The 21,611-nt window shown below is 41.3% G+C and overlaps 1 protein-coding gene and 2 pseudogenes across 4 annotated transcripts; 2 read left to right on the plus strand and 1 right to left on the minus strand.

Annotated features, from left to right (window-relative positions):
• Positions 1-3,792: 3,792 nt before the first annotated feature.
• Positions 3,793-13,206, minus strand: LOC139409944 (molybdenum cofactor sulfurase-like). Of its 4 annotated transcripts, none has more exons than XM_071155370.1 (15): positions 12,797-13,206; positions 12,448-12,537; positions 9,912-9,978; positions 9,141-9,779; positions 8,912-8,988; positions 8,437-8,636; positions 8,114-8,230; positions 7,604-7,999; positions 7,195-7,357; positions 6,969-7,056; positions 6,558-6,682; positions 6,263-6,359; positions 5,918-6,056; positions 5,716-5,820; positions 3,793-5,360 (listed from the first exon to the last, which is right to left on the minus strand). In XM_071155370.1, the coding sequence occupies exons 1-15, from the start codon at positions 12,939-12,941 to the stop codon at positions 5,265-5,267; spliced, it is 2,544 nt and encodes an 847-aa protein (XP_071011471.1). In that variant the 5' UTR covers positions 12,942-13,206; the 3' UTR covers positions 3,793-5,264. The 4 variants fall into 4 exon arrangements, with proteins under 4 accessions (XP_071011471.1, XP_071011478.1, XP_071011455.1 ...); XM_071155377.1 differs by lacking the exon at positions 12,797-13,206 and adding an exon at positions 11,922-12,099 and having other exon boundaries at positions 12,448-12,496; XM_071155354.1 differs by having other exon boundaries at positions 5,352-5,820.
• On the plus strand, positions 4,071-4,784 carry LOC139407215 (serum amyloid P-component-like; annotated as a pseudogene).
• Positions 13,207-18,466: 5,260 nt separating the features above from the next.
• On the plus strand, positions 18,467-18,790 carry LOC139407276 (anaphase-promoting complex subunit CDC26 pseudogene; annotated as a pseudogene).
• Positions 18,791-21,611: the final 2,821 nt, after the last annotated feature.

A 21,611-nucleotide genomic window follows, 5' to 3' on the forward strand; every position in this document is an offset into this window, starting at 1 on the left:
GACTACTGAACGGCTCCCGGACTCACCTATTGCTGCTCATTGGACCCTATGATCACTCGGCTACACGTACCTCTCTCTAATGTCAATATGCCTTGTCTTCTGCTGTTTCGGTTAATTATTGTTTTAGTTCACAGTAGAGCCCATAGTCCAGCTCAATATACCTTAGATAGCTCTTTTAGCACAGACACCACACATAGGAGATCTCACCTGGCTTAGCTGGTGTCTCCAGAGATGCAAGCTCTCTTATCGTCACTCAATGCCTAGGTTTACCCCCACTGTATTCACATCCTACCATACCCTTGTCTGTACATTATGCCCTTAAACTATTCTTCCACGCCCAGAAATCTTCCCCTTTAATTCTCTGTTCCCAACACACTAGACAACCAGTTCTTACAGCCTTTAGCAGTACCCTTATCCTACTCCTCCTCTCTTCCTCTGGTGATGTAGAGGTTAACTCAGGCCCTGTAGCCCCCAGCATCACACCTATTCCCCAGGCACTCTCATTTGTTGAACTCTGTAACCGTAAAAGCCTTGGTTTCATGCATGTTAACGTCAGAAGCCTCCTCCCTAAGTTTGCTTTATTCACTGCTTTAGCACACTCCACCAATCCTGATGTTCTAGCCGTGTCTGAATCCTGGCTCAGGAAATTCAGAAATTTCCATCCCCAACTACAACATTTTTCGTCAAGATAGAACTGCCAAAGGGTGCGGAGCTGCAATCTACTGCAGTGCTATCATATTATCTAGGTCTGTGCCAAAACAGGTCGAGCTTCTACTTTTAAAAATCCACCAACCAATAAGAGTGTACATGTCACAATGGTGGGTAGTGTATAGGGCTTTGGTGACAAAACGGATGGCACTGTGATAGACTGCATCCAGTTTGTTGAGTAGAGTGTTAGAGGCAATTTTATAGATGACATCACCGAAGTCGAGGATCGGTAGGATGGTCAGTTTTACGAGGCTATGTTTGGCAGCATGAGTGAAGGATACTTTGTTGCGATATAGGAAGCCAATTCTAGATGTCATTTTAGATTGGAGATGCTTAATGTGAGTCTGGAAGGAGAGTTTACAGTCTAACCAGACACCTAGGTATTTGTAGTTGTCCACGTATTCTAAGTCAGAGCCGTCCAGAGTAGTGATGATGGACGGGTGAGCAGGTGCGGGCAGTTATCGGTTGAATAGCATGCATTTAGTTTTACTTGCGTTTAAGAGCAGTTGGAGGCAAAGGAAGGAGAGTTGTATGGCATTGAAGCTCGTCTGGAGGTTAGTTAACACAGTGTCCAAAGAGGGGCCTGAAGTATACAGAATGCTGTCGTCTGCGTTGAGGTGTATCAGAGAATCACCAGCAGCAAGAGCAACATCATTGATGTATTCAGAGAAGAGAGTTGGCCCGAGAATTGAACCCTGTGGCACACCCATAGAGACTGCCAGAGGTCCGTACAACAGGCCATCCGATTTGACACACTGAACTCTATCTGAGAAGTAGTTGGTAAACCAGGCGAGGCAAACGTTTGAGAAACCAAGGTTGACGAGTCTGCCAATAAGAATATGGTGATTGACAGAGTCAAAAGCATTGGCCAGGTCGATGAATATGGCTGCACAGTAATGTCTATTATCGATGGCGGTTATGTCGTCGTTTAGGAACTTGAGCGTGGCTGAGGTGCACCCATGACCAGCTCTGAAACCAGATTGCATAGAGGAGAATGTACAGTGGGATTCGAAATGGTCGGTAATCTGTGAAATGGTCGGTAATCTGTTTGTTAACTTGGCTTTCGAAGACCTTAGAAAGACAGGGTAGGATAGATATAGGTCTGTAGCAGTTTGGGTCTAGAGTGTCTCCCCCTTTGAAGAGGGGGATGACCGCGGCAGCTTTCCAATCTTTGGGAATCTCAGACGATACGAAAGAGAGGTTGAACAGGCTAGTAATAGGGGTTGCAACAATTTCGGCAGATAATTTTAGAAAGAGAGGGTCCAGATTGTCTAGCCCGGCTGATTTGTAGGGGTCCAGATTTTGCAGCTCTTTCAGAACATCAGCTATCTGGATTTGGGTAAAGGAGAAATGGTGGGAGCTTTGGCGGGTTGCTGTGGAGGGTGCCGGGCAGTTGACCGGGGTAGGGGTAGCCAGGTGGAAAGCATGGTCAGCCGTAGAGAAATGCTTATTGCAATTCTCAATTATGGTGGATTTATCAGTGGTGACAGTGTTTCCTAGCCTCAGATCAGTGGGCAGCTGGGAGGAGGTGCCCTTATTCTCCATGGACTTTACAGTGTCCCAGAACTTTTTAGAGTTTGTGCTACAGGATGCAAATTTCTGTTTAAAAAAGCTAGCCTTAGCTTTCCCAACTGCCTGTGTATATTTGTTTCTAACTTCCGTGAAAAGTTGCATATCACGAGGGCTGTTCGATGCTAATGCAGAATGCCACAGGATGTTTTTGTGCTGGTCAAGGGCAGACAGGTCTGGAGTGAACCAAGGACTATATCTATTCCTAGTTCAAATTTTTTTGAACAGGGCATGCTTATTTAAGATGGTGGGCTTCTAAGGTTAACATGCATGAAACCAAGGCTTTTACGGTTACAGTTGAGTTACAGTTACCTCAGTTGACGGTTACGGTTACAGTTACCTCAGTTGAGGTACTGCAGTTCGGAGGTAAATAGAAATACTTTAGGAAAAAAAACAGACACCATCTTGGATACCAGTGGAAATCTGTCCTTTGGTATGATGAGTCCAAATTTGAGATTTTTGGTTCCTACCGCCGTGTCTTTGTGAGACGCAGAGTAGGTGAACGGATTATCTCCGCATGCGTGGTACCCACCGTGAATTTGGAGGAGGATGTGATGTTGTGGAGGTGCTTTGCTGGTGACACTGTTTGTGATTTATTTAGAATTCAAGGCACACTTAACCAGGATGTCTACCACAGCATTCTGCAGCAATATGCCATCCCATCTGGTTTGGGCTTAGTGGGACTAGCATTTGTTTTTCAACAGGACAATGACACACCTACAGGCTGTGTAAGGGGTGCATCAGATGACGAGGCCACCACAATCACCCGATCTCAACCCAATTGAGATGGTTTGGTATGAGTTGGACCGCAGAGTGAAGGAAAAGCAGCCAGCAAGTTGTCAGCATATGTGGAAAATCCTTCAAGACTGTTGGAAAAGCATTCCAGGTGAAGCTGGTTGAGTGAATGCCAAGAATGTGCAAAGCTGTCATCAACACTTTTTTGGTTACTATATGTTTCCATGTGTTATTTCATAGTTTTGATGTCTTCAACTATTATTCTACAATGTAGAAAATAGTAAAAATCATTGAGTAGGTGTGTCCAAACTTTTGACTGTATGTAAATAACGTATTTGTTTCTTATTTTTTATATATTTTTTGTATAAAAACCTGCTTTCACTTTGTCATTATGGGGTATTATGTGTAGATTGATGAGGAAAAACACTTATTTAATCAATTTTAGAATAAGGCTGTAATGTAACAAAAATTTGGAAAAAGGGGTCTGAATCCTTTCCGAATGCACTGTATATGTGTACAGATGTGTAAATGTAATGTATAATTTGTATTCTTTAACGTAATTTTCAATTAAGAAAAATAATTGTACTTCAATTTCATGTCCTGTTTACAATGTGCCCTAAAGTTTGTCATGTGACATGTACAGTGGGGCAAAAAAGTATTTAGTCAGCCACCTATTGTGCAAGTTCTCCCACTTAAAAAGATGAGGCCTGTAATTTTCATCATAGGTACACTTCAACTATGACAGACAAAATTAAAAAAGAAATCCAGAAAATCACATTGTAGGATTTTTTATGAATTTATTTGCAAATTATGGTGGAAAATAAGTATAAAACAGGTTAGAAATGAAGACAATAAATGCGAAGATGAATCATTAAAATACTTAATTAAAATGAATACATTCTCTTAAAGGAGTTGGTGCCTGACACCACTCTCTCCACATGGCAAATATGATAATTATTCAAATGTCAATGGCCTACAGGATGGAGATACATTTATATCAGAGCATACATTGTACTGTAAATATTTAGTTCATCGTACAGAGCCTAACAGTATTTACCATGTCCTCTCTGTCAGGTAAAATGTTCACATTTCCAAAGGAGTCTGACATTGATCATGTGAGGCTGACAAAAAGTGAGAAAACTATTCCTCTGTGACAATATGTCTAAGGTAATCAATGTGATATTCCATACTTCCATAAATGTTTGTATCGCACATTAGAAAGCTTTGCAATGCATATTGGCAAATACCATGGTGTGAGCAGCAGTCAAAAACCTTTGACATTATCATTTGCTTTATTGGTGGTAGTGCTTGGTAAATAAGGTGTTAATAATATGTATATTTAGCATTTAGTCAATTTCAGCTGCATAATGTAATTCCAAGGCCTAGCTAATGTCTGTATTATGAACCTCTTAAATTTATTTCACAGATGTCAAGAGGGTGTTCTCTCTTCTCCATGGCAACTCCAACAAGCACCAATGACTTTCTATTGTTCAAAGAGTCCAATGGTGCCATGCAGCTACCTGTCAGATATGTGGGAAGTGCATTCACAGGGCTGCCAGGCAAGCAGAACATGTGGATGTCTCCGTGTGAGAGCTGGGACACTCCGCCACCGGACTCAGTCAGGTTTGGATCAATGGAAACCAAGTGCAAGGAAGCTGGGATACACTGCGGGGAGTGTGGTGAATGGAAAACCCATCATAATCCTAGGTCAGGAGCAGGATGCTTATGGTGGAACTTTCAAAAAAAGGGAAGGCATTACATTCCTAAAGTAATGTTCTCCAATGAATTTAATACAAATGATTTTAAGGCAAGTCCCCAGTCTTTCTAACTGGGTTCAGGAACAGAGGGGATGCAACATGATTGAGAACAGTGTGATTGCTTTTTTAAGTTGGCACCCTGGTAAAGATAAAAAACGTTCTTTGGGAGGGCAAACACACTCAATTTATACATACATATATATACATACACATACATACATACATACATACATACATAAAAAAAGAAGAAGTCAACCAAATCAGTTATTCAAAGACAACAGAAACTGTATTTTTTTTTGTTAATTTACAAAACATTAAAATCATGTAAACTAAAAGGTACAGTAATTGATTTACACATTGGTCTGTATGAGCTCTGTGATTACCTGGGTTGTCTTCCTACAATATGCAAACATTTAAGTTAAAATGGTAACCTAACCATGTTTGCTTAAAATAATTTTGAGTCCAGACATATAAAAACATCTGGAAATGGTAACCTTATCCTGGCCATTGAGACATTACAGGAGCGCCAACAGATAGGGTTGCATTAGAGCCATCCAGTGATTGGTGGACAAGGTACACACCAAAGGTCACCTAAAAAACAAAATCACAACACATTTACAGCATACTCACAGAATGGCCAAAACGGTAGTGAGAACAACAAACAACAAGCCTAAAAATGTATCCAAAATGGGGTCCTTCTGGGATAAGGGATACTGTATATTGAATACTCTGCTGTGTGTTTTCCTTGTCAGTTAATGCTCGTTTGTTTTATGTACTCTTACCTACCTCTAGTCTAAGGTCAATGACACGGACCGTTGCAAATGCAGTCGACCCAGTAGTAAGTCAGATAACGTGTCATGGGATAGGGACTATCTGAAAACTCAACACACCAACCCTGGAACATATTGTCACACTTTGAAATTAAACGCAACCTCCCCCCACTGACCTTCCCCTTGCGATAGGCAGAGAGAGACAGAAGAGGCTCTTTGGTCTTGGCTCCTGTGTTCTGATCAACCCCAATCATCTGGCATCTGCCACACCGACCTGCCACCTTCACGTCATATCACAAAGAGTTGATGCATTTAAAGATTTTGTTGCCATTTCAGTAATACGTGTCACCATATATGAAAACCAATCTGCATCCTCACCTGGAAATGGGTGTTTCCAATAATCAAGTGTGACCAATCATCTTCCTCAAATGGCTCCAATCCAGAGATGACTAAATTGGCACGAAACCGACTAACAAGCTCATGGATGTCAAGAGGCTGATGGTCAGAGGATTCCTGTCTGTCCCATAGTGGTTAGATAAACCACAAGGAACAAGAAAAAAGGCTGGCTCACATTAATCAATAACAAAAGATTTACCTATGATGATCTTTGTACATGTAATTCACTAGGCCTACATACTGTATAATTTAGTATGTCACAAATTCCAAATGTGCTCCACCAGGAATGTGTGAGGCCCGTAGGCAATATAACATGTTATACTATACCTGCTGGTGATGTGTCTCTGAAGCAAATCAACACTGGCATGGTTGATCATTAAGTACTGGGCTTCATTCACCAAGGAGAGGGCAGTGGACGAGACCCCTGGGGCAATGACAAAAAAAGTCTAAATCATTATGAATTAAAGAGAGCAAAGAAATCCCATTGGGGTAAAGCAAATTCCAACATTCATGCATAAAAAATAGATTTTTGCAGACAATAGGAATTACTGAAGAAACCATTATGATGGATACCCTAGTATGGTATCTGAACTTAAGTTTACCAAGGACATCTCCCTTTCACCTTTTTCATGGCCCTTTTTCATGTTGCGAATGAAATCAGGACTTTGCCTTATCAGACGACAAGGCTGTCCAAGGAACTCTGAGAGCCATGATGCAGCTTCATCGCCACAATCTACTGTTTGCACCCTTGGGAAGGAGAGAATACAATAACAACCACTACAACATTTCTGAATCAAGGTGATGGTCAAATACAGTGCCTTGCAAAAGCATTCATCCCCCTTGGCGTTTTTCCTGAAGTCAAAGTGGCAGACTTCTGGTAGACCAATGACTATGAAAAAAATTGGATCATAATAAATACTGTATGTCATTCCCGACACGGATCATACATGTCTTTCAAGCCTACTCTATAGATTTTCTACAAAGACATAGCTAGTTTAATTATTATTATAATATATATATTTTTTTAACTCACCTGTCACCACACAACTTGCTTTGACACACCCCATGACTCTGGTGTGGCTCATTGTGGTTTTCCAAAGGGACAGAAATTGTGTCCATTCCTGAAAGATAAGAGGAACTCCTTTAGAAGAGTTTTTAATTGTTTTTAATGTATGACTGAAATGTATGTGAGCGGTGCTGCTGAATAAAGACTCCTGGATTGTCACAAAAAAAAAGACTATATATTTATAATGTCTGACCTGAGGCCTGCAGGAGCAGTGTGTTCGAGGGCAGGTAGATCTTCGGATGAATGAGGCATAAGCGTGGTTCTCTCTTTTGGTTCAGACACACTCCATTACCATTCACCACCATCCAGCCCCGGTCATGGAGCAGTCCCAGAGGGCACACTGGCCAGTCAGTCACCTGCATAACCACACATCACAATTAAAAACACAGAAGTAGTAAGAAGTCAATTGACAGAGTATACTGATAGGCACACGCATTGCAATTGTGTTTAGTTGATGAAATAGTCATTCTTTCCACAAATATCCAACAACAGGTCTCTGTGACTTTTATCCAAACATAACATGGGTATTGGAGAACGATCATCATTTGCATTGTAGATTTAAATGAGAGCAAAACAATACTGAAAGAGAAATGTGCACAAACCTCAAACGCTGCACAGGATTTGATTGGATATATGTAGATATTAGTCAGATACTGGGCCTTCCCTTGGCTCTTTGCTTCCTTGGTGATGGCCTTGCCTCCACATTCGTTCACAACTGGATCTGTAGAGGCATGCTCTCTATTGTCTATGTGTTTAGGTTCCCCATTGGTAAGCACAGTAAGCAGACACTGACTGGAACCTCGAGAAGAGGTGTTCGATTTCAGTCTTTCTAGTTTCACTTGGTCCACTTCGACTGGTTTCTCCACAAAGCAGTCCACGATGAAGTTCAAGAAGTTTTGGCAGTCCCGGAAGGTTGACATGTAGCCGAAGGATACGCGTACAGATCCTGTTGGACGACCATCAACCAGGTCTATGTCGTCTCCACAGACATGACCCGCCTTGAAGAAAACAGGAGAGGACAACAGTATATTAGGATCAATAATTATCTTCATTGTCTTTTATCGTCTTTTGCACAAACACATGCGCAATGCCACCTCAAATTCACTATGCACCTGTAGGTTGCTCTTCACGTCTTGATTGGTGGTGCCAAGGAAGAGCTGACAGGCACCGGTGTTGCAGAAGCAACCTGTCCGCACATGGATATTGAAAAGACTAGCCAGCTTGTCCACCTGAGAAGAGGAAAAGGAAAATGGTTAGAAATGTTTATCAATCAGCAGAAATATGAGACCTTTTTTTATTGCATTCATAATACCCAGGCTATGTTCATTATTAATCGACTTGGTAAAGTCCTCTTTAACATATATTTGGATGTGCGAAAATACTAAATGCAAACACTGTAGGGTGCAGTGCATCAAATAGGCTCATTTGAGTGAACCTGAGAGTATCCAACTATTTGTCCGTGACAGTCCGTCAAATTGAAGTTGAGGATGGCTCCCTGCGTGCTCAGGTTCTCAAACTCGCTGTCGGAGTATATCTGAGCAACTGGTTGTCCGTTGCCATGGCAAAGGCTAGACAGCAACATGTAAGTATAGCGTGCTAAACCAAATGTATGCAGCTGGACCTTGTCCATGCCTCCTGAAGGCGAAAACAAGGAAACAAGGTTACAATACAATAGTTTAAAAAGGTTTTATTGACTCAATTCAATCTCTGTAGAATATTGGTCCATTCCTTACTGATGTTCAAAAGATTTGTCATATTGATGTAATGAACAACCACTCGACCAATGGAATTATTTTTGAATGCATAGGTCTCACTTTGACACTTAGTGCAATGGCAGATGATACTGATGCATTATATGAGCAACTTCGCTTTGTTTCATCCATGCCTTTAAATTATTCATATGTACATACCTGTGAGTGTGTGTAGAGCGTCAAAACTATGATTTAGAGCAATGATGTCCAGGAAAGAGACGGTGCCATCTTCAAACCTTAAAATCAGATGACAAACAAGGTTTATCACCAAAAAAAAGTATCAAACAATACAATATTATCCTCTCTAAGCCAGGCTCATTCAACTTCATAAAGAATGCGTGTGCATTCACATCCATAATGTAATTTCAAGGCTCATGGAACAGTTTACCGGTTAGCCATATTTGGCGTTGGCACGTAATAGTTCTCCCCCGCTAGGTAGGCCGCTGCTGTCCCCCCACCAAAGTATGCTTTTCTTAGGAGGGCAGCTGTGTCATTCCGGACCAGAAGAGCCCCTAAACCTGTGGGGAAGCCAAACATCTTATAGAAGGATAAGGGAACAAAGTCCGCTGGGTGCTCCTGCAAATCCAGCGGAGAGCAGCTAGCAAAAGAGGCAGCATCCAGCAGGACAAACCACCGGCCCTGGCTGTCACACGCTGGGTAGAGCTTCCTCGCCTGGATGCCCCTCACGTAACCCAGGGAGTACTTTCTGCCAGAAAAATTGCTCTGTGCTGGATAACAGAAGAGGTGTGGTGTCTGGCAACTGCTGCATTCACTCTGGGCTACATCTCTGGCCTCTATCTCCTCGGGGGAGACAGGTAGAGAAACCACTCCCAGTGCTGAAGTAACTCCTCTGATGCCGACCACCGAGGTATGGTTATCAGTCAGATAGCAGAACTGACTGGCTGGCTCCGTAGCAGTGGGAGGCCTCCAGGGAAAGCTCTCAGCGACTAATTTGAGAGCTGCCGTACAGCCAGAGGTGAAAATCACAGAGTATTTGTCAGGAGTGGTGTTAAAATGCTGCAATATCCTGCAAGAAAATACATTTCTGTTCAGGACATATCCTCAATAGCAGGGCACAAATAAGGGTTCACAAAGTCACATTCATTCAGGTGGAATAATGATGAGAACTTCTTTCTGCGAAAGGAGAGGCTTTAGCTACCTGTATCTGACATGCTCTACTGTGTCATGCGTCAGTCTGCTGCTGGGGTTATGGCTGTGAGGGTTGCCTAAAGACAAAAATATTAAAATAATATTAAAATCAGGATACAGGAGTATTCATATATATACAGTTGAAGTCGGAAGTTTACATACACCTTAGCCAAATACATTTAAACTCAGTTTCACAATTCCTGACATTTAATCCTAGTAAAAATCCCCTGTCTTAGGTCAGTTAGAATCACCACTTTATTTTTAAGAATGTGAAAACTCTGAATAATAGTAGAGAGAATTATTTATTTCAGCTTTTATTTCTTTCATCACATTCCCAGTGGGTCAGAAGTTTACATGCACTCAATTAGTATTTGGAAGCATTGCCTTTAAATTGTTTAACTTGGGTCAAATGTTTCAGATAGCCTTCTACAAGCTTCCCACAATAAGTTGGGTGAATTTTGGCACATTCCTCCTGACAGAGCTGGTGTAACTGAGGCAGGTTTGTAGGCCTTCTTGCTCGCACAAGCTTTTTCAGTTCTGCCCAAAAATCTTCTATTGGATTGAGGTCAGGGCTTTGTGATGATCACTCCAATACCTTGACTTTGTTGTCCTTTAGCCATTTAGCCACAACTGTGGACGTATGCTTGGGGTCATTGTACATTTGCGACCCAAGCTTTAACTTCCTGACTGATGTCTTGAGATGTTGCTTCAATATATCCACATAATTTTCCGTCCTCATGATGCCATCTATTTTGTGAAGAGCACCAGTCCCTCCTGCAGCAAAGCACCCCCACAACATGATGCTGCCACAGCCGTGCTTCACGGTTGGGATAGTGTTCTTCGGCATGCTAACCTACCCCTTTATCCTCCAAACATAACGATGGTCATTATGGCCAAACAGTTCTATTTTTGTTTCATCATACCAGATGTGTCCCCATGTGCAGCTGCAAACCGTAGTCTGGCTTTTTTATGGCAGTTTTGGAGCAGTGGCTTCTTCCTTGCTGAGCGGCCTTTCAGGTTATGTCGAAATAGGACTCCTTTTACTGTGGATATAGATACTTTTGTACCTGTTTCCTAAAGCATCTTCACAAGGTCCTTTGCTGTTGTTCTGGGATTGATTTGCACTTTTCGCACCAAAGTACGTTCAACTCTAGGAGACAGAACGTGTCTCCTTCCTGAACGGTATGACGGCTGCGTGGTCCCATGGTGTTTATACTTGCGTACTATTGTTTGTACAGATGAATGTGGTACCTTCAGGCGTTTGGAAATTGCTCCCAATGAAGAATCAAACTTGTGCAAAAACAATTGTTTTTCTGAGGTCTTGGCTGATTTCTTTTGATTTTCCCATGATGTCAAGCAAAGAGGCACTGAGTTTGAAGGTAGGCCTTGAAATATATCCACAGGTACACCTCCAATTGACTCAAATGATGTCAATTAGCCTATCAGAAGCTTCTAAAGCCATGACATCATTTTCTGGAATTTTCCAAGCTGTTTAAAGGCTCAGTCAACTTAGTGTATGTAAACTTCTGACCCACTGGAATTGTGACACAGTGAAGTATAAGTGAAATAATCTGTCTGTAAACAATTTTTGGAAAAATGACTTGTCATGCACAAAGTAGATGTCCTAACCGACTTGCCAAAACTATAGTTTGTTAACAATAAATTTGTGGAGTGGTTGAAAAACAAGTTTTAATGACTCCAACCTAAGTGTATGTAAACTTCCAACTTCAACTGTATGTGTGTATATATAGATATAAATAAACAAACAAACACAAAACACAAAGGCAAGTACGATGGAATACCAGCCTTTGAAAGGAGGTTAATAGAGGACACGGTAGCCTATTTAATTGATGTGGCGCAACAACAGTCTCAGAGTAGGTTCAGGTGCAAAAATAGGAGGCATTTATTTACAGTGCAGGAAGTGCTGAAGAAGACTGGATACAAAGTTGAGTATTTAAAAAGTGTATTAGGAAAAATAGTAAAAAAATGTAAACACAGGGCAAAACACCCATAAACTCACACATCTGAGTTTGGCAGAGGTAAAGAGCGTAGGGCCTAGTGGTTAAGAGCGTAGGACCAGTAATTGACAGGTCGCTGGTTTGAATCTCTGAGATGACGAGGTGAAGAATCTGTCGATGTGCCCTTGTGCAAGGCACGTAACCGTAATTGCTCCTGCAAGTTGCTATGGATAACAGCATCTGCTAAATGACTCAAATGTTACCTCAACAAACAGCTCTCCATGAACACGGAGAACAGGGATCCTAAAAGGACCTGCCCTAACCTGGTATACAACTTTAAACAAGTCAATTCTCAATAGACAGAGTTAATAATATGCTTGAATGGTAATACAATTGACATGCAATGGCCAATACTTAACTCGTTAATGAAAACAAGGGCATCATTTACATAAACAGTCCAAAAATTATTGTAGCAATTCCAGATTGCCCCTTTAATAGAATTATGTCTTTTTTTTTTTACACTTTTAACAACTCAGCACATTATATCAGTTGAACCTAATTATATTTGGTATGTGAGGAAAGACTCACCATATACATTCCTGGAGATATCCTGATAGAATTCTCTCACCAGTGACTCAGGGTATAGCGTTGTTCCAGCATGATCCAGGTATGTAATGCCTGTCAAAAAAGTTGGTTTTGGAATTTGAGAAATCTTAGGAATGAGTTTCTTCGTGGATAATCACTTATGTGCATCGAATAACAACACTTGCACCACTTAGTGGTAAGTAGACGTATTGCCATAAGCACACAACAACAAAAACAGTAGTCCTGTGTTACAATGTGTCGCACCGGTTTGCGTTGAATCAGCATAAGTTGATTTACTAACTTTAAAACACGCTTGGCGCTGTGATTGAAGCCCCAGGCAAAAGTACTGTACCTTTAGTCCTTGAGAACTCCCGTTCTATTACGTCTTTGAAGTCACTTTTATAACCGTAATGACTCCAAACTTCCTCGAAGCTCTCAAACGTGCACAGTTGATTAAAATTCAACGACTCCTTCTCCGTGGCCTCTTGCAGTGGCATTTTCGCGTCTACCTACCTAAAATGTGACTTTGAAGTTCGGTCTACAACGTAACTTGCACATGACAGTAGTGGTAGCTAAGAGACAAACACTTACTCATTGACAAGTTCTAAGTCCACACTGCATCTCTGACGGACAATAACAGTCATTTGTATCTTAACGAGTTACCTCGCGTTCAACAGATCTAGATAAGGGGACTGAGATCTAGGTCTATGACAGAGATAGCAGGAAATGGAATAAAACTTCAACTACAGTACGTATGGAAGTGGACTGAGACTGTCAATAGGGGGCAATAAGTGAGCAAAACACATTACTGGCTAATGAAAATGAAATACTGTTGCTGTCATCAATGATTTAGTGTGTTAACCAGAACAATTCAAATTCCTATTCAGTCAAGACCAATTATTTAAATGATTAGCATTGTATGTTTGAATTTTGTTAAGTTAGTGTGGGGAGAGGTGGGAAAAGGATTGTTATCGATATCCTGGCATTGACAACTTAGATGGAAACCTACTGAGGATAGTAGCTGACTCTAGACACTCCTATCTGTCATATCTTTAATCTGAGCCTAGAGGAAAGTGTTTGTCCTCAGGCATCAAATCAAATTGTATTCGTCACATCCGCCGAATACAACAAGTGTAGACCTTACAGTGAAATGCTTACTTACGAACCCCTAACCAACAATGCAGTTTAAAAAAAATATGGATAAGAATAAGAGATAAAAGTAACAAATAATTAAAGAGCATCAGTAAAATAACAATAGCAAGACTATATAAGGAGGGGTACCGATACAGAGTCAATGTGCGGGGGCACCGGTTAGTTAAGGTAGTATATGCATATAGGTAGAGTTATTAAAGTGACTATGCATAGATTTGGCATGGAGGGAAGCCAAAGTCATTCCGCTACCTAAGAATAGTAAAGTGGTCTTTACTGGTTCTAAAAGCTGACCTATCAGCTTGCTGCCAGCTCTTAGCGAACTGTTGGAAAATAAATGTGTTTGACCAAATACAATGCTATTTCTCTGTGAACAAATTAACAACAGACTTTCAGCATGCTTATAGAGAAGGGCACTCAACATGTACTGCACTGACACAAATGTCAGATGAGAAGATTGTGGGAGCTGTACTGTTAGATTTCAGTGCAGCCTTTGATATTATTGACCATGTTTTTGAAAAAAAGTTATGTGTTATGGCCTTTCAACCTCTGCCATGTCATGGATTCAGAGCTATCAATCAAATACAACACAGAGTGTTTTCTTTAATGGAAGCTTCTCTGATGTTAAACATGTGAATTATGGTGTATCACAGGACAGCTCTCTTGGCCCTCTACTCTTTTCTATTTTTACCAATGACCTGCCACTGGCATTAAGCGAATCCTGTGTGTCCATGCCAATGATTCAACCCTATATGTGTCAGACATCACAGCTAGTGAAATCACTGCAACACTAAGCAAAGAGTTGCAGTCAGTTTTAGAATGGGCGGCCAGTAATAAACTGGTCCTGAACATCTCTAAAACTAAGAGCATTATATTTTGTACAAATCATTCCCTAAGTTCTAGACCTCAGCTGAATCTGGTAGTGAATGGTCTGGCTGTTGAGCAAGTTGAGGAGACTAAATTACTTGGTGTTACCTTAAATTGTAAACTGTCATGATTAAAACACCACACTCCACAAAGCAGATCCTGCAGGCTCTAGTTTTAGCTTATCTTGATTGTTGGCCAGTCATATGGTCAAGTGCTGCAAAGAAGGACCTACTTAAGCTGCAGCTGGCCCAGAACAGAGCGGCACGTTTTGCTCTTCATTGTAATCACGGGGCTAATATCAATATGCATGCCAGTCTCTCTTGGCTAAGTGTTCAGGAAACACTGACTGCATTGCTTCTTGTTTCAATAACAAACATTAATATTGTTTGTACAGTGAACTTAAACACAAATACCCCACCAGGCATACCACCAGGGGTCTTTTCACAGTCCCCAGGTCCAGAACAAATTCAAGGAAACATACTGTATTATACAGAGCCATGATTGCATGGAACTCCCTTCAATCCCATATAGCACAAGTGAACAGCAAACCTGATAAAATAAACAATTAATAAAGAAATACCTCACTGCACAATGCCTCTTCCCCATGTGACCTACTTTTTTTTGTGTTTATACTGACGTACACTACCGGTCAAAAGTTTTAGAACACCTACTAATTCCAGGGTTTTTATTTATTTTTATTATTTTCTACATTGTAGATTAATAGTGAAGACATAACTATGAAATAACACATATGGAATCATGTAGTAACCAGAAAAGTGTTAAACAAATCTAAATATATTTTATATTTGAGATTCTTCAAATAGCCACCCTTTATCTTGATGACATCTTTGCACACTATTGGCATTCTCTCAACCAGTATTACCTGGAATGCTTTTCCAACAGTCTTGAAGGAGTTCCCACATATGCTGAGCACTTGTTGGCTGCTTTTCATTCACTCTGCGGTCAGACTCATCCCAAACCATCTCAATTGGGTTGAGGTCAGGAGATTGTGGAGGCCAGGTCATCTGATGCAGCACTCAATCACTCTCCTTCTTGGTCAAATAGCCCTTGCACAGCCTAGATATGTGTTTGGTCATTGTCCTGTTGAAAAACCAGATGGGATGGCGTATCACTGCAGAATGCTGTGGTAGCCATGTTGGTTAAGTGTGCCTTGAATTCTAAATAAATCACAGTGTCACCAGCAAAGCAGCCCCACACCATAACACCTCCTCCTCCATGCTTTACATGCAGAGATCATCCCTTCACACACACCGCGTCTTACAAAGACACAGCGGTTGGAGCCAAAAATCTCAAATTTGGACTCCAGACCAAAGGACAAATTTCCACCAGTTTAATGTCATTTGTTTGTGTTTCTTGGCCAAAGCAAGTCTCTTATTATTATTGGTGTCCCTTAGTAGTGGTTTCTTTGCAGCAATTTGACCATGAAGGCCTGATTCACACAGTCTCCTCTGAACAGTTGATGTTGAGATGTGTATGTTACTTGAACTCTGTGAAGCATTTATTTGGGCTGCAATTTCTGAGGCTGGTAACTCTAATGAGCGTATCCTCTGCAGCAGAGGTAACTCAGGGTCTTCCATTCCTGTGGCAGTCCTCATGAGAGCCAGTTTCATCATAGCACTTGATGGTTTTTGCGACTGCACTTGAAGAAACTTTCAAAGGTCTTGAAATGTTCCGTATTGACTGACCTTTATGTCTTAAAGTAATGATGGACATTTCTCTTTGTTCTTGCCATAATATGGACTTGGTCTTTTACCACATAGGGCTATCTTTGATATACCCCCCTACCTTGTCACAACACAACTATTTGGCTCAAACGCATTAAGAAGGAAAGAAATACCACACATTAACTTTTAAGAAGGCACACCTGCTAATTGAAATGCATTCCAGGTGACTACCTCATGAAGCTGGTTGAGAGAATGTCATGAGTGTGCAAAGCTGTAGGTGCAAAGGGTAGCTATTGGAAGAATCTCAAATATAAAATATATTTCGATTTGTTTAACACTTTTCTGGTTACTATATTATACCATATGTGCTATTTAATAGTTTTGATGTCTTCACTATTATTCTACAATGTAAATTGTAAAAAATAAAGAAAAACTCTTGAATGAGTAGGTGTTCTAAAACTGTTGACTGGTAGTGTATGTGTAACTGATAGATGCAAACACACACGTACACTACATGCTAATGTTTTTAAATGGATGTATATTGTCTTGTCTTTGGTAATGTCTTTTTTGTTATTTGTTATTTTATTAGGATCCCCATTAGCTGTTGCAAAAGCATCAGCTACTCTTCCTGGGGTCCACACGAAACATGAAACATGACATAATACAGAATATCAACAGACAAGAACAGCTCAAGGACAGAACTACATACAGTACATTTGAGCCCAATAAGTCTGAGCCCAGTAAGACTAGCTGTTGCCATTGACGTCGGCTAATGGGGATCATAATAAAATACAAATACAAGGAGTGAATTTAAATGCAAGTCAATAATGTGCATAAACATAATAGAATATAATAGGCAATTTGCAATTCTATTTCTTGAAAGCTCCATAAATAAAACATGTTTGGCTATTTTGAACAGTCAGTGGTCTTTCACTAGGCAATGCCATCAAAATAGGTCATAACCGGATAAACGTGAAGAAGCTTGGTGCTTATATCTGCAAGATTACATTTTTTTTTTTGTTGGAAGGGTCAGAGGTGAGGGTCTTGAAGATGCAGGCTTTATTCTGTTTTGTCATACATTCATAACATCACAACTATTTATGGGTCAATATGTCTTCACCATGCTGCCTCTGTAGCAGCTCCTTAGCACCTCCTTGCCTTCAGTTTCATTCACATATGATTACTAAAGAACGGACACACGCACGCACGCATGCACACACACACACACACAGACACATTCATGTTGTCATGTCTATACACAGAAATGCAATATTGTTAATTGTCACTCATGTTACTCATGCATGAAAGCTGTTTTTTTTTAATCACTTGCGTGCAATTTTCACATTTTTACACTAAGCAAAACAATCTGTAACACTTTGCTATAGGTGTCCTTATGCATGCATTCATAAAGCTTTTATAACAGCTATATAACACATTATAACATTTGTCATAAGCTATCATAAGCAGTTTTAAATAGTTGAGTCACTGGATATAATGGGTGTTAAAAATTACCCTTCATCCTGTTGTCATATGCTCTAAAGCCAACTGTTAATAGCAAGTGCTGTTATACCGTCTGCATGACAACTGATGTCATATGTTATTACGTGCTACATAAGTCTACATAACAGATGTTATGTAATTTACCAACCTCTGTGTCACATTATTACATTGAATGGAATGATGGGCATCATAACCATGTCATATGCCCTTATAGAGTGTGCACAGACACCTTAAGTAAAGTGCCAGAAATTTGAGGTGTTATAAAACAGTTATGAATGTGCTTATACCACAGGATGAGTTGAGAGTATCACAAAACTGTACCATTCAAAGGAACTCCAAGAATTATGGGCAAATTGGAATGCAGATGTACTTACAATGTTTTTTATTTAAAAAAGGACAAATACCAACAACTTGCCAAAAATAACACACAAATTTTGAAACGAAATGGAAGTAAATAGAATTGTACAAACAAAATCAACGTTGCTGGGGCACAACAGGATTTGGGACAGGTGTGAAAAAAAGTCAGATGTGCAGGCTACAATAACAATGACAGTTTATTAAAAAAAAAGGGTAGGTAACAGACTAGATACGCCTGCTACGTTAGGTTACTGACTAGGTAACTAGGAACAGTGTCTGAGAGCCCTGCTCTACACAGTCCAAACAATGTTTGGTGTTTTGTTAGATAGTATTGCCACTAGCTAGCCATTCACACCCGTAGTGGCACGACATGAGCACAAGCTGCCCCACTGTGACCCCAACTATGCATAGCTAGGATGGCGGATTCTACAGAGCGTGGCTAGCTACTATCCAAAATAAACAACAACAAAATCTAACGTTAGTGGTAGAAGATGCTGCACAGAAAGCCCACCCGCCTGGAGCTGAAGTTGGATTACACGGAGGAGTTTGAGAGTGTCAAGAAAGAGCTTGAGAGTCGGAAGAAACAACGAGATGAGGTGGATGTTGTTGGCGTGGCGATGTTGAGTGACATGGTGGGAGCCGGTAGTGGAGCAGGGGATGGGAAGACACGGGAACAGATGATCAATGAGAGAATAGGCTACAAGCCCCATCCTAAGCCCAACACCTTGCCATCGCTCTTTGGAAACCTGCAATTTTGGGTTCCTAATGGACACATTACAGACAGATAAAATGGTTGGCCCCTCCTGCATTGGTGTGTGGTTGGCACCGTGACTGTGCTCTTGACATGGTCAGGGGTATTTGTTTACCTGAGAAGTATATCTCTACAAAGAAATGTGTACTTTGAGGATCATATTGCATTCATAAGTCTATAGTAATGTTGCTGCATTTACCTGAAAAGTTATGACTTGCGATGCAAAGGGTGGCCTTTTGTACAGTGTAATGTTTGATGGCAGGGGTCGTGTACAATGGTTTCCCTCCTTTATTACAAACATCCAGACTTGGTAGCATCTGTGGAAAGATGGATTAACTGAATGGACTTTAGCTAAATCAGTCATTACTTACAATGGTATGATTGTACTTTTATTAGGCCTTCAAGGCCACATTATGTCAAGTTCTTGAATGATAAAAAAAAAAAACAATGCATAGCTAGCAAGCAAGAAATAGTGGTGCTAGCTAACTTGACGCAAGTGATCTTATGGTCGGAGCTCTAGAAAGAGCCTAGAGTTCCCGACTTGGAATTCCGAGTTGAATGACTGTTCAAAAAGTATTTTCCCAGTCGGGGGCTAATTTTTTCCCGGGTTCCCAGTTGTCTTGAACTCACTGATGTCTGAGATTTCCCAGTTCCAAGTTTCCAGTTGTTTTGAACGTGGCAGAAGACATGCTGGTTTGACAGCATGGCCAATGTATTAAACCTTTTCTGGCCCATGTTGTTGAATGTTTATCCTTTTAAGCATGGAAAAGAGACCCTTAAACCCAGACTTGGACCACATACCTACTCCATTGAATAGCAGGCTAGTGATTGCTTTGCAACGCTTGCAGTTAGCTACTGATTCATTCCAAACTACTCATTGTTGAATTTGCAATTTCCAACTTGTGTAATTTTTTTGTCCAATGGCCAATGAGCACTCGGGCTCCCAAGTGGCACAATGGTCTAAGGCACTACCCTTGGGGCGGCAGTAGCCTAGTGGTTAGAGTGTTGGACTAGTAACCGAAAGTTTGCAAGTTCAAATCCCCGAGCTGACAAGGTACAAATCTATCGTTCTGCCCCTGAACAAGGCCGTTAACCCACTGTTCCTAGGCCATCATTGAAAATAAGAATTTGGTCTTAACTGAGAATCCAGAGTGTGTCACATCCAGCCGTGATTGGGAGTCCCATAGGGCGGCACACAATTCGCCCAGCATCATCTGGGTTTGGCCGGGGTAGGCCATCATTGTAAATGAGAATTTGTTCGTAACTGACTTGCCTAGTTAAATAAAGGTTAAATTAAACAAAAAATTATGTAGCATGTAATAACACACTACATAAGTTGTCAAGCAGACTGTGTAATATCAGTTATTACTGACAGTTGACATTATAACATATGACAACAGTGCATGGGCAGAGTGTGGGGTGCATGGGGACAGTCAGATGGGCTGAAGCCATGAGCTGGAGGTGATCGATATCGCTTATGTGAGGGGGAGAGCTAGACTATGCGGCGCCAGCCAGACATAAACAACAACACACATGCTGGAAATTAGTCCCACTGCGCCCACATCTGGTGGATTCTATAACACTAGAGACTGCTTGTTCCCTCGACTGCTGCTATCAGCCAAACGTCCAGATAGGTCAACACCCTAAGCCCCTGGCACCCTAAGCCCCTTTTTTCTCTGTTCCCAATGCACTAGAAGACCAGTTCTTATAGCCTTTAGCCGTACCCTCATCCTACTCCTCCTCTGTTCCTCTGGTGATGTAGAAGTTAACCCAGGCCCTGTGTGTCCCCAGGCGCTCCCATTTGTTGACTTCTGTAACCGTAAAAGCCTTGGGTTCATGCGTGTTAACATCAGAAGCCTCCTCCCTAAGTTTGCTGTATTCACAACTTTAGCACACTCTGCCAACCCTGATGTCCTTGCCGTATCTGAATTCTGGCTTAGGAAGGCCACCAAAAATTCAGAAATTTCCATCCCCAATTACAACATTTTCGTTAAGATAGAACTGCTAAAGGGGGTGGAGTTGCAATCTACTGCAGAGAAAGCCTGCAGGGTTCTGTCATACTATCCAGGTCTATGCCCAAACAGTTCGAGCTTCTACTTTTAAAAATCCACCTCTCCAGAAATAAGTCCCTCACTGTTGCCGCTTGCTATAGACACCCCTCAGCTCTCAGTCTTGCCCTGGACACTATATGTGAATTGATTGCCCCCATCTATTGTCAGAGTTCGTACTGTTAGGTGACCTAAACTGGAATATGCTTAACACCCCGGTTGTCCTACAATCTAAACTAGATGCCCTCAATCTCACCCAAATTACCAAGGAACCTACCAGGTACAACCCCAAATCCGTAAACATGGGCACCCTCATAGATATTCCTGACCAACTTTCCCTCTAAATACACCTCTGCTGTTTTAAACCAGGATCTCAGCGATCACCTCCTCATTGCCTGCATCCGTTATGGGTCCGCGGTCAAACGACCACTCATCATCACTGTCAAATGCCCCTAAAATACTTCTACCAGCAGGCCTTTCTAATCGACCTGGGCCGGGTATCCTGGGAGGATATTGACCTCTTCCCGTCAGTAGAGGATGCCTGGTTGTTCTTTAAAAGTGCTTTCCTCACCATCTTAAATAAGCATGCCCCTTTCAAGAAATGTAGAGCTAAAAACAGATATAGCCCTTGGTTCACTCCAGACTTGACTGCCCTTGACCAGCACGAAAACATCCTGTGGCGTACTGCACTAGCTTCGAATAGTCCCCGCAATATACAACTTTTCAGGGAAGTCAGGAACCAATATACACAGTCAGTCAGGAAAGTAAAAGCTAGCTTTTTCAAACATACATTTTCATCCTGCAGCAATA

This window comes from Oncorhynchus clarkii, chromosome 1, assembly GCF_045791955.1.
Source record: "Oncorhynchus clarkii lewisi isolate Uvic-CL-2024 chromosome 1, UVic_Ocla_1.0, whole genome shotgun sequence".
Classification (NCBI taxonomy): Eukaryota; Metazoa; Chordata; class Actinopteri; order Salmoniformes; family Salmonidae; genus Oncorhynchus; species Oncorhynchus clarkii.